Source organism: Capra hircus, assembly GCF_001704415.2.
Source record: "Capra hircus breed San Clemente chromosome X unlocalized genomic scaffold, ASM170441v1, whole genome shotgun sequence".
Taxonomy (NCBI): Eukaryota; Metazoa; Chordata; class Mammalia; order Artiodactyla; family Bovidae; genus Capra; species Capra hircus.
In genome coordinates this window covers 11,448,294-11,461,983 of record NW_017189517.1, presented here as the reverse complement: position 1 = coordinate 11,461,983, position 13,690 = coordinate 11,448,294, and the positions used below count along the sequence as shown (strand labels likewise).

Below are 13,690 nucleotides of genomic sequence, written 5' to 3'. Positions count from 1 at the left end.
TCTCTGTCTGTATCACTGATGATCAATGGGCTGAACACCAACAACTTGCAGACTGGGAAACTGACCATATGCCCTCAAGGCTTTTTCTCCAGGGAATCTTCCCAACCCAGGGATTGAACTCAAGTCTCCCGCACTGCAGGCAGATTCTTTACCAGCTGAGCCACTAGGGAAGCCCAAGAATACTGGAGTGGGTAGCCTATTCCTTCTCCAGCAGATCAAACTGGGGTCTCCTGCACTGCAGGTGGATTCTTTACCAACTGAGCTATCAGGGACCCTTTCCTAAAGAAGATGTCAAAAAATATTTTGAGGACTGGTGGCCTCAGTGAAGTCAGTCCATGACCTACTAAAGTTGCCTACTCTGAAGGAGGCAATAATGCCTCAAGCACACAGAAGCCCTGATGTGTTAAATAAATAGTTTCTCAAAAGCAATTATAGTCCTTCATGGATCCATCTCCCAAGCCTTCCAAGTAAAAATGGAGCAGTGCATGGAGCAATGACAGTAATAGGAGACAGGCCTTACTCCACCTTCAGAATCACATTTCAAAGAGGAAGCTGTGTGGTGAGATTGGTTTGGTGAGGGTATGGATGTGCAGGGACCTGTCTTGGAGGCCCAAATGCTCTTCTTATAATGAGATGATCCAACTGAGCGTGGGTGGGGCTGGCTTAAGTACTAATAGGGCACACTCTGCTTCAAGAATAAGTCATCCAGCCTTCAACAGGTGGCTACAGACATCTGTGCTGAGCCGTGAGGGTGTCTCCTCTCACTACTTTAGACCTGACAGTTGACAGGCCCATCCTGAATGTGGCAGACCATATTATGCTGTTAGTCACTAGGATAAGCTGGGTTTTTCTCACTCAATTCTGCAGGTTGAGCTGCTGTATGTGACACTATAATCTTAAGGGATAAATGTCACTGTATTGCCATGGAGTAGGTCCTGAAAAATAGCTGTCACTGGAGGCAAGTTTTGAAATAAATATATGATGGAGAATATGCCAATCTAAGCCCTTAGAGGAATTATTACATGGGAGTGCATGCCAAATGTATCTATCTTACCTTATCAGGATTATAAAAAATCTTTCACTGACACAAATATTTCATGCTACACCAAGTTAAGCCATTCTCTACATAATCTATTTTTCCTTCAAAACTTTTCCATGAACAATTATGTTTACCTAAAGCAAGTTAGAATGCAAGCTGCCATACTAGCTATATTCTAGGACACACAGTCAAATCAGAAAAAAATTGAAGTGTCATGTTTCTGCTTCCAGGAAAACTGAATAAAATGAAATCCAGAAATGTCTGAAGGGGGCCAAGAAGCCATGGAGGCAGACAGTGCTCCAAACAAAATAAAGTTATTTTCCTGGTCAAAAAAAAAAAAAAAAGAAAGCCAACCAAATCCCTATTTGTCCCTCTCCCCCTCCTACCAGCCTTTCACCAGCAGAGCTTCCTGCAGGATAGGGGGCAGAGGAAGAACTAGCAATGAGAAGAGCTGGGATACTGAAGACTGCACCTCAGATTATAATCCTCCAACCATCACAACAGGGGCTGCTGAGAAGAGATATAAGCCCTGGCTTCAGCACGAGTTTAGTCTGGTTTGTGCCTAAACCAGCTCAGAAGCAAATGACTTTAGGACTTGACTCAATATCATTCAATATTATTTCCATGATCCACTGTTTACTTTCCTCTGCCCACATCCTCTTGGCTCTGTTTTTTGTAATATTATATTTGCTTCTCCATCGGCATTTTCACTGGCTATACCATATTTAAAATTCTATGTATATGGCCTTGAGCCTTCAAAAACTACAACATAATCCTAAATGAACAGAAGGCAAACAATAATAATAACTTATTTTAGCATGAGAGTATGGGAGCTATATGTAGCAACTGCTGCATTCTGCTGGCCTGTTCTGATGTGATTGGAATGAGCTGTGCAAATGTGTATGTCTGAATATCTATACACCCTGCACATAGGTCTTTTCTGCAATTCATTGCCAGATTGAAGATTCTGAAGGTCTTTCCATTTTGCTCTGTGAACCAGTGAAAAACCTTTCAGTGTTACAAATTGGCCCCTCCCCCTACCTCAAATCCTCAAAACAGTGTTCTTTAAATAACTGCATTATAAAAACAGAATCAACTATTTTCCCTCATCTTTCCTGCGTATAGGGCAAAAATCAGCCATTTTGTTCATCTAAATTAAAAAAATATTATTTTGTACATGTCAGAAATTGGGTGTTAATGGTTCTCACATTCATTCCCACTTGTTGCTATGACACAGTTTATCCCTCCAATCCAGCAGATGAAAAATCGTCTCATTACCCTACTTTTCTGAAGCATTCAGAAGGTTTCGAGACAAGAACAAAACTCCTCGAGAAGTAAAATAATTGCTTTGTATATTCCTGCTTCTGCCTTTCCAATTAAGCAGAGAAATCCTGGAGAGGCTTTATAAACATTGGAAGACTTGTCTGATCAGTGGCAACAAGGGAAAATTCGCAGTAAGAGTACGTGTCTATAGCTTGTCAGGTGAAGTGGAAGGTAAGATTATGTAAGAGGCAGAGGACGTGCCTTCACTGCAGTGTGACCCTGCGGATCTCATGGAGTTTATTCCCTAATGCCAGGTGCCCCGTGTACTCCACTGAGAGTCCCAGCGTCACAACGAGGAAATGCAAAATGGACACTGATCCACAAAGAACACAAGTGGTGTGTAGCTCTATCAGCCAGAAGAGAACAGCAATATTCTGGGGCTGACATCTAGATCCAGGCCCATGGAGGCCAACAACATGGCAGAGGAGCAGCAAAACCAGCTAGGACTGGAGCAGAGAGGGAACTGAGGCGTCGTGCCACAAAGCACAAACAGTTGTACATGTGGAATTGATAAACGTCAAAGTCACCAGGGAAGTAGCAACTCCTGTAGGAGGTATGCTGACTACAGGAGAAGCCAGCTGAGTATACATACAACGCTGAGAAAAAAGGACTCAGAGGAGAATGACTGCAAAGGCACCTGGAGATGAGGCCAGGTGGAGGAGAGCCTAGCACGGGAATGCTGCTCAGGTCTGACGGGGGTGGAAGACCTAAAGCTTTGGCTCTCTTATCCTCAAGGTTAAGGGTGAGCCAAGCTGATTCAGAGGGGGTGGGAAAAGCCTAATCAGAGCAATAGTTGCTCAGGGTTAACATAAAAATGGGTGGAGGGACTTCCCTGGTGGTACAGTGGATGGGAATCTGCCTATCAGTGCAGGAGACAGAGGTTCGACATCTGGTCCAGGAAGATTCACATGCCATGGGGCAATTAAGTCCGGGGGCCACAACTACTGAGCCTGTACTCCTCAGCAAGAGAAGCCACCGCAATAAGCCCGCACAACGCAACTAGAGAGTAGTCCCCACTCACCGCAAGTACAGAAAGCCCACGCACAGCAACAAAGACTCAGCGCAACCGATAAAAAAAGGGGGGGTGGAAAACTGATGACTGGATAAACAAAATGTACTATATCCATACAATGAAATATTATTGGCCATAAGAAGAAAAGAAGTGCTGGTACATGCTACAACTTGGATGAACCTTAAAAAGCATTATGCTAAGTGAATTGTTCCCTTTATACAAAATATCGTAAATCTAGAGATAGAAAGCAGTTGGTTAGTTGCCAGAGGCTGGCGGAAGGGGAGAATGGGAAGTGGCCATTAACAGGTACAAGGTTTCTTCTGGGGTGATGATATAGTCTTAGAACAAGATAGAGGTGCTGATTGTACAACACTGTGAATGTACTAAATGCCACTGAATTGTATACCGTAAAATGGTTACATTTATATTATATGAATTTCACCTCAACACACACACACACACACACACACACACACACACACACACAAGCATGCATAGTTATCTTTATAGGTTGGGTTTTTGTTCCTTTGAAAATTCCTTACTTTTAGTCAAGTTCCTTACTTTTAGTCAAGAAAATTTATGAAAATCAAGAATCTTGAAAAAGAATAAAATTTGTCAGTGGAGACACCTGATTAAAATGAAAATATTGATGTTGAAGAAAATGTCAATTAGTATCAGCTGGGTTATCATAGCAATTTATACCCTCCCACTATGGATCCACAGATCTCTCAACTTTTAAAGAGTCAAACAAGTGATTGTTACTCTATAGGCCATATTTCATATTCTTTCAGTTTTATCTCTTGTGAATAAATTTAATTGAACTATGCAGGAAAAGATGTCCAATATAGATGGGTAGAGCCTCTGTTTTGACACCTCTGAGGGGAGCGCTCTCTGGACTGCTGAGAAAAAAAGGCTGGCTGACTTTTTCCCTTATTTTTCTCCTCACTGAGTTGTAAACCCCTCAGCACGGGCAGGCACTGGCTTCTAATACCTATCACTGACGCCCCACAGGGCCTAGCACATACTAAGTGCTCAATTTTTGTTGAAGGAACCTGAATTATCAGATGTTAAATGGAAAAAACAGCATTTTTTCTAAGGTTTTTGAACATGTATAGGTTCAAATAATTTCTCTCATGCTAATTTAAAATAAACGATTAAATAATGAAAGGGGGCTTACATGGTATCAAACCGTTTAAAAGAAGAACGAAAATTTCAGCCAGATAGTTGGCCTAACAGTTCTAAAATGGTGCTTGAGAATGTATTTGCTAAATTGTTCACTCTTCATATGGGTATTTTCAGCATCATTGCAGGCAAAGCCTATATTTAGCTGTTTTTAAGCCCAGTGTTAGCTTACTTCCACGGGCACCTTTATATTTATCTTGGTCTCAGGGATTCTCTAATTGAAATTCTCTGTGGTTCTACAAAGGCAAAAGATGGAGGATTTTCTGCCTTTGGCAATGGTAGGAGGTTTTTGCCTGTAGGATACATGCTGGCTCTCATGATGGAGTATACCTCACATGAATCAAGCTTGCTAATTTGAAGACTTCTTTGTGAAATCCTGGAAGCCAATATTTATTTCCAGCCAAGATGGGGAGGAGGTGGAGGGAGGGGGAGGTGAGAAGACAAATGATGCTTACGTGGTACTCCCTGAGACTAGATGTGTGAAAACGTTCTTTTCCTGCATAGTTCGATTAATTTTATTCTGAAGAGATAAAAACTGAACGTATGTGATATGGCTCTGTTTAGAGAGACAGTGACTTGTTTGACTTTTTAAAAGTTGAGAAATAGGTAGATCCACAGTGGAAGAGTATAAATAGTTATGATAACCCAGCTGATATGGATTTTTAACATCAATATTTTCATTTTAATCATGTGTCTCCACTGACAAGTCTTATTCTTTTTCAGGATCCTTGATTTTCATTAATTTTCTTGATTAAAAGTAAAATATTTTCAAAGGTACACAAACCCAACCTATAAAGATAACAAAGTCACAACCCATTTGACAATATGAAGTGGCAACTGTTACTTAAGACTAAATGAGAAATTCAATGAAAAGCCTCAGAGAGGGGATGTAACTATAGATGATACATGCAGCTCAAGGCTACTCTTTATAAATGGTGCAAAGAGAGAGCACACATCTGCTCAGGCTACAGAACTTCATATTATTAAATGTATATTCTTGAGTAATTTGGTAAAAACCTAGTTTAAGATTATTTTCTGCTCCCATCATTGCATTGCATGCTATGCATGCTAAGTTGCTTCAGTTGTGTCTGACTCTGTGCGACCCCGTAGACGGCAGCCCACCAGGCTCCTCTGTCCCTGAGATTCTCCAGACAAGAATACTGGAGTGGGTTGCCATTTCCTTCTCCAATCATTACATTAGGTCAGTGATTAAAGCACAGGTTAATGATAAGCCAAGGTTGCCAACCATGGAAGAAGCACTTCCTGGATTACATTACCCGTATTCTGTCTACAAATAACATTTGACTTCCTTCCTCCCACCTTCTTTCTCTTCCTTCCTTCATTTTCTGCATCATATATACTAAAAATAAAAGTTGCTTTGAAAAAAATAGGTTTTGCAGAAGTAACAAATAAGAGTTTGAAATAATGGCTTTCCTCCATAATATAATATTTATTATTTTGTTCAATATCCTATGATATTAAAAGCTGGCAAATTAAACAGAAAAGTTTTTGTTTAGCAGAGCTATTTTAATGGTGCAAAAGTGCCCTTGGTTAACCTCTGGACTCATTCAAAGTTAGCAGGCTTTGGATTCCACCATTTGATAGAAAAGGATTTTCTCAGTTTCAGGACAACATCCTTCATGAAAGTATACCGAACATGAATAGTTTATATGAGTAAAATTCAATTTTTAAAAATCCCACTAATTCAAAAAACATAGGACTGCCCAAGAAGAAACTCTTTTGAATTAACTAAAACTGGATCATCTGATATATCAGAAGATATATCCAGTGCGGTGACAACATTTGCTCTAAATGATCACAACAAGGAGGAAACAAATATTAGTGCTTGATACATAGCAGGTACTCAAATATTTGTTAAATGAGTAAATAAATGAATGAATGATTATAATAGTAAATAAGTATAGACTAAAATTTGCTTTTTAATAAAAAAAACATGGTTATGCTGCTCAAAACAAATGAAAAATTGTTCATTTTTCACCATCTTAATATACCCGTGGGTAAGTTATTGGGATGGTTTCTCATCAAGTTTACACAAGAACCACATATTGAACCTGTGGGAATTTTCTTTTTGAAATATGGTATCATTTATACCTGTTTTAATGGAGAAGGAAATGGCAACCCTCTCCAGTATTCTTGCCTGGAGAATTCCATGGACAAAGGAGCCTGGCGGGCTACAGTCCATGGGGTCGCACAGAGTCAGACACAACTAAGCGACTAAACAGTATACCTGTTTTAAAGCATCTGCCTTTTATAAAACCAAATACCAACTGCTTCTCTTTGATAATTTAAGTGAATATGCCACAACAGTTGGATACATTTTCATGATTCTACCCAGTACCTGATAGAACTTTTAGCGTGATAAATATACATCCCATTCTCATTGTTCTAGGTCAGTACAAAGCTGAGTTGAGAAACAAGCTGTTTTCAGGCCTATGTTCTACTTTGCCCTAGGAAGAGGAGGGGTGGTGGGGGAAGGTAGAAAGAAGAGAACTACATGAACTGAGCTTCCAGTATGTGCCTGCCCGCTAGGGGCTTTCTCTCACCTGATAGTTACAACAATACTGGGAGATACCCCTTTCTTACAGAAGAAGATCTGACACTTTCTAGGTGAAGTGACTCACCCAAGATCACACCGAGTCAGTAGCAGAGCTGAGATGAAAACCCAGGTTCATCTGGCTCCAAAGCGTTCCTCTGTCCATGGCATTACACTGCTAATTAATTCCATTTAGCATCATGATTAATTATCCTATGTCTGGATATTGGGTTCTGCTAGAATGTAAAGGCCCTCAAAGCAAGTAACTTGCCTGTCATCTTGTTCATCTTCATACCCCTAGCACTCACCTCAATGCCTAATGCATAGTATCTCAAAACATAATCATAAACATAAATCTCAAAACATAAATGTTGAAGGTATGGATAAGGAAATAAAACACACAGACTGTCAGAATTAGTGGTGCTTTAATCCAGTCACCTCAGTTCTTGCCTCAAGTCACTTGCCCTGGGTTAAACAACTGGTCAGTGAAAGATTCAGAACTTGCATCCAGGTCTCTTCTGTACTCCCCTCTACAATATGCTTCCCCTTGCACAAACATTTTTGAAAGCATGTTCATCAACCCCATTATGGAGTTTCCTAAGCATTGTACCCTCCTGATTTAATTATTTAATTGCAAGCCATTTTTTACACATACAAAGCAATGGCGGTCAGGAATATCACTAGCCTGCTAGAATGAAGGCTCCTTGAGGATAGGAAAATTTGCCTGTTCTATTTACTTCTACTTGAGAGGCACTTAGAAAATGCTCAGTAAATACTTCCTGAAAAAGAATATATATTATTTCCTTTCCAGCGATAAGCAAATTCTTCAGAGATGACAAATGTTGGTACAGATAATACTAAGAAACACTCAAAGAATCAAACATTTCAATAAAAATGATGTGAAATGGTACTCCTTCTTCCCTCCCCTTGCTTCTTTTCTCCATCTTCATCTATAACACAGGGGGAAATAATGCAATTTCTTAGGCTTGACATAAGAATAAAGAGAGTTAACACATACAAGCACGTAGCATGGTGCTTGATATGTAGTTAATTCTCATAAATAACAGCCATTAGTACAAATATGATTTCTTTGAATCAATCAATCAATAAGGGCCCACATAATGAGAAGATTGAAGAAGCCAAAGACCCACAGAAAAAAGACTTGCCTTCTGCTTACAATTTGTAAAATGTTCCTGAATCCATAGCTCTCTGTGCGCTTCAAAGTTTGTAAGTTCTATGAGGGCTGTAAGTCATAGACAGCATATGCCATGTCATAGACGTTCATGTGTATGTTTTTTTCCATTATTTTTCTCATGAAATTAATGGAGAGAAGACATAACTAAGCCTGAGATGAGCATATGATGAGTATTTCTCATAGACTGCTATATTTAACATTCAAAAAAGATTACCTCTCCACGAGTTCTTGTCCATTCCAGCAAAGAGTGTCATTTTCAGCCACAGGGCTATGGCTGCAGATGTAGCCAGGCAAAGCACTATAGAAGCTGATGAAAGATTTTAACTTCTGAATTAGTTCCCTGAAAGAAAAACAAAACATCTGTGCATAAGACGCAAGTAAACCCAGTATGAGGAAAGTTTAATTTCCTTATCAGCATGACAGAAAGGCTCTGCCAGGCTGATTAGAGCAATAAATGATTTTAAAAGACATTCTTGGCTACAAGGTCACAATTTAGGTTTTTTTTTTTTAAATCAATAAAATGATATTAGAAAAAAAAAGTTGCCTGCCATATAAGGTGCTATTCCTATCAGAAGGATGATTTAATTCTAACATCCATTTTCTAACACGTTCAGCTTCCATTTTTCATTCAGATGCTGTTACCTACATTCTCAAAGGTGCTGATTACAAGGCACATTGAAGCGCTACATATCTTTTGGCTTCTGAGTGTAATTGAGTGCATTGATTGTAATTTTCAATGCTATTACCCTAGAGATGGCCCCTTTCCATATAGACTCTGGCTATTAGTTGCAGATCACAATTGCAGGGTGCTCAGAGTAGTATAAGCTCTATGAAATTCTCCTGACAATGTCATCAGAGAAACTCACATCTGCTAGAGGAGGAAGGTTTCTTTGTTCTTTGTTTGTATATTGTGGTTCCTATAAGGGGGTTGGGAGGGCTCCTAGTATATTTTATTATATATTTGCTCTGGCTTTCATGTTATAGGAATGCGTGTTAGAGAGAGAGAGAGAACATATTATATATGCAAATATGTATAAACACACACCCATAAATACCCTGCAAAAATTTTGGCCTATTATCTTCTTTTAGATGTACATGAACACACAAAATAAGACACTATAGACTGGAGGGAAGTGTGTATGTTTATAAAGAAATACTAAAACATCGATGCAATAGATGTCCAGTAGTAAACAAACCAAAATAAAATACTCTCTATTTTCTAAAGCAATATTTCTAGTATCAATAGAAAGGAAATTAAAGAGTACTTCCTGCATATCCCAGTTTATCCTAAGTCTCCACTAAGTTTTTAGAGAGTCTCACCAGGGAATTTCCTGGCAGTGGAGTAATTATTCAATATTGTCTCCAGGCTAAGAATGGACTGACCTGATATACAGGCCTCTGGAGGAGCTAGAGGCCTGAATCTCATTTGGACACTGGTGAGAGCCCAGAAATGCCTTCTGGGGGTTGTTCTCAGATTTGGCTAAAAGAAGCAGGCTGGTGGAAATTATTTTCTTGCATTTAATGCCATTTTCCATTTTATTACCATAATATGATGCATTTAAACTAATGATTCAGAGGAAGAGAGAGAGAACATGTGCTTACAATACTTGGCACATCTTCAGTAAGGCTCGAGTCACAGTAAAGCCAGGGTGATGGACAGAACAACTGGAGAAGGGTTATTGAGACATATATAACTCCTGATACCCCAACAGTTACTTCCTGTTATGCTCAAACTCTCTCATAGCCTACTCCTTGTGGCTGCGCTTCGTCAATCTCCAAAGTGAAGAGGCTCAGTATAGGGCTCTGAACATAAAAGTCAACATTATAGTTTCTCACAGAGGAAAAAGATGGGTTCAATTAACGCTAATAGGGGAGATGCTCCGTTTTACAAGGTAATAATATGGTTCCCAAGAGTGGAAATGGAAAGACTAAAGGCTGAGGCCGAGTAATTCCCCTCCTTACACGAGGAAATAGAATATGGCTATTAGTCTATGAGAAGTGATGGCCCTCCCTTTAATGAAAGTTTCCCTTAGGCCCCCTCCTACCTCCAAATTCTCTTTCACTAACATAGCGCTGGCAAGAAAAATTGAACTCATAGCAATGCCTTCCAATTTGACTTCTCTAGAAGTTAAAAAAAAAAAAAAAAAAAAAAAAAACCTCCGCATAACACTCTGAACTGCTTCCAGCCTCCCAACTCTTGGAGTCTTTTTCTTGGCTGATCATAAAGATCACTGACACACTGGAGCGGATTCAGAGAGGGTCTATCTAAGTGTTGAGGGGACGAAGAGCTGTGATAAACCTAAGACCTCCCATTTTAGTATGGAAAGATATTACTTGGTTGGGTCAAGATTAAAGTCTAAGAAAGCCACAAGGAATGTAAATAGTGTCTGGCTCATTAAAATTGTAGAACTTAGGGAATCTCTCTGACACTTGAACAAGGTAACCTGGGGAAATAAAAGATTATCTTACTTCACAGAGTACTCATTATCTCCTTAGGACATACACGATGGACCTAAGAGACTGTATTTTTAAAACTTGTTCCTGAATTAGTTATTTTGAATTTTGAACACAGTATCATCTAGGAGCTATAATATAATGATGGTTGGTTTCTCAGGACACCCCGTTAAAACCTATTAGGAGTAGTAGCTAAGAGCGCTGATTTTAGAGTCTAACTCATATGAGTTTTGAATGCCAATTATTCCCTCACTTACTTAGCAGGAAAACCTTACTAGACAGACTAAACTTCTCTGAGGCTTAGTTTCTTTATTTTAAAAGGAAGCAAATGATAGGTTGCTGGGATGATTAAATGAGACAATGCATGTAAAGTGTTTAGCATAGTACCTGGCACAGAATAATACCCCACAATGTTAGCCATTTGGCAATTTATTTCCATTATTATGAGCATGTAGAATATAAATATATAATCTCTATAAATATATATTATATTCCAGATAAACTTATGTATGCAAGATAATTAAGCTTTTCCAAGTTCCAGATAACTTTATATGCACAAGAAAAATAATATTTCATCTGCTAAAGTGGGTATTAAAAAGTACAACCATGTTCTCTCCCTAAATATTTTTCCTGTTACTCTTTTTCAGAGACTAGCTAGCTATTGGACTGGGTAAATCACTGGACTAAGCTGGTATAGCAGTTTGGATGGTCTTTACTTGGTAGGAAAGTGGTGGTGGCCTTCACAAGGATTCGTGTCTAAGAATCTGATGTTGAATTTTAAAAGGTAGGTTAATCATCAGGTGGGATACACCAAGTGGGGAAGGGAGGAGAGAAGGGATGGACTGGGAGATTAGGGTTGGCATATATACACTACTATGCATAAAATATGTAACTGATGAGAACTGACTACATAGCACAGGGAACTCTATTCAATACTCTGTGTAATGGCCTATATGGGAAGAGAATCTAAAAATGAGGGGATATATGTATAACTGATTCACTTTGCTATACAGCAGAAACTAAGAACAATGTAAAGCAGCTATATGCCGATTTAAAAAGAGAATTGAGATTCAAAAACAATCTAAACATTTTTTTAAAATAAAAAAGTAGGTTAATCCTCAGGGAAATGTAAATCAAAACCACAGGAAGATACCACTTCACTAGGCTGACTATAATAAAAACAGACAGGAAGTGAAGAAACTGGAACTCTCACACATTGCTGGTGGGAATGCAAAAGAGTGCAACCACTACGGAAAATAGTTTGGTGGCTTTTCACAAAGTTAAGCATAGAGTTCCCACATGACCCAGCAATCCCACTACTATAACAGGTATATACACAAAATAATTAAAAACAAGTACTCCTACTAAGTACATGTACACACCTGCTCACAGCAGTACTATTAACAATAGCAAAAGGCAGAACAAGACAGATGTGCACCAACTGATAAATGGATAAACGATTACATATTCTATATGATGGAGTATTATTTGGTCTTAAAATGAAAAAAGTATTTCTATAACAGAGGTGTACCTTAAGAACATTATGCTAAGTGAAAGAAACCAGTCATGAAAGACCACATATGATTGATTCCATTAATGTGAAATGTCCAGAATAGGCAAATGTAGAGAGACAGAAGGTAGATCAGTGGTTGCTTTGGGCTGGGGCAGATGAGGGCTGGGAAGCGATAGCTACAGGGTGTGGGATTTCTTCTGAAGGTGACAAAAATATTCTAAAATTGATTGTGGTGAGTGTTGTACAACTCTGTGAATATAGTAAAAACAGCTGAATTATATACTTTAAATGGATGAATTGTATGCTGTGTGGATTATATTTCAATAAAGCTGTTATTGAGATATAACTCCAGAAAAGCTACAAGGTGAAATATGTCTTAGAGAAAGAGAAGGCTTGTCTACAAGAGATACTCCTTGAAATAGTGGCAAGAGACAGTCAGGAGAGCTGGGAAAGAGCCAGTTTGGATGGACTTGAAAAAAAGATAAGGGTGAGGCATGGGAAAAGATATTTGTAAGAGTTGCAAAGACTGGTTAAAATCTATTTCTTCCATTTTAGAAAATGAAGTCTGCTGCATTTTTCTCATTATAAAAGAAATATATGTTCACTATTGAGAATTTATAGAATATAGAAATGCAGAAAGGAAAAAACCCTCTTATTTATAGTCCTACCAGCCAGAGATAATCATTGCTAATATTATAGAACACAGAAATGTAGAAGGGAAAAAAAAATCTCTTATTTATAGTCCTACCAGCCAGAGATAATCACTGTTAATATTTGGATATATTTCCTTTCTAGACTTTCCTCCCCAGAAAAGTTTTACTTTTATTTCTCTAAAACCTATTCTTCTTCATAGGCTATCCACTGAGTTCTTTTTGGTTCTCAGTGTATATTACCCCCATTAGAATCCACCGAGAATCCAGGGTGGGTTTGGTATACAAAGAACACCAAAAGGATGAAATAAATGCTTGTTCTCAAGTAACCCCCAGGACCTGCGGGATGAGGCAGTAGCTGCTCGATGAGAACAAGGAGCAGGGCTCTAGCGCATCTGGAAAACTGGCCAATACTTAGGAGTCCCTCCATACAGCCTTTCGGTTCCAAAAGACTGAGAAAATAAATCTTGGTTTCCAAAAACTTGGTTTTTTTAAAAGAAAGCCAGATGTTATATTTTTCAGGATAGAAAACTTTCTAAACTGATGCCCCCAAAGTAGCAGAGTAGGACAGAAGCAGTTTACTGCCTACTGGGTTTACTGGGCATCTCTTTCTCCTCTTCTCTATCACTCCTTCCTACATTTGTTCTGGCATGGGAACTAAGTAGATTTTACTTTTATCTTTTCTTAAATAACTTTCTGTCTCCCTGCTTATACTAGTAAGTTTAGAAGGAGATGAGTTGAATATTTTATTTCTTTAAAGAAAGATAC

General features: G+C 38.7%; 1 protein-coding gene across 1 annotated transcript in view; it reads right to left on the bottom strand.

Annotated features, from left to right (window-relative positions):
- Positions 1 to 13,690, bottom strand: part of GPC3 (glypican 3) — a gene marked incomplete at its 5' end in the record, with an annotated part of 208,069 nt that overhangs the window by 140,982 nt on the left and 53,397 nt on the right. The window contains one exon of the mRNA XM_018044068.1: positions 8,520 to 8,645. Within this exon, the coding sequence (XP_017899557.1) occupies positions 8,520 to 8,645 (126 nt within the window). The remainder of the gene's footprint in view (positions 1 to 8,519; positions 8,646 to 13,690) is intronic.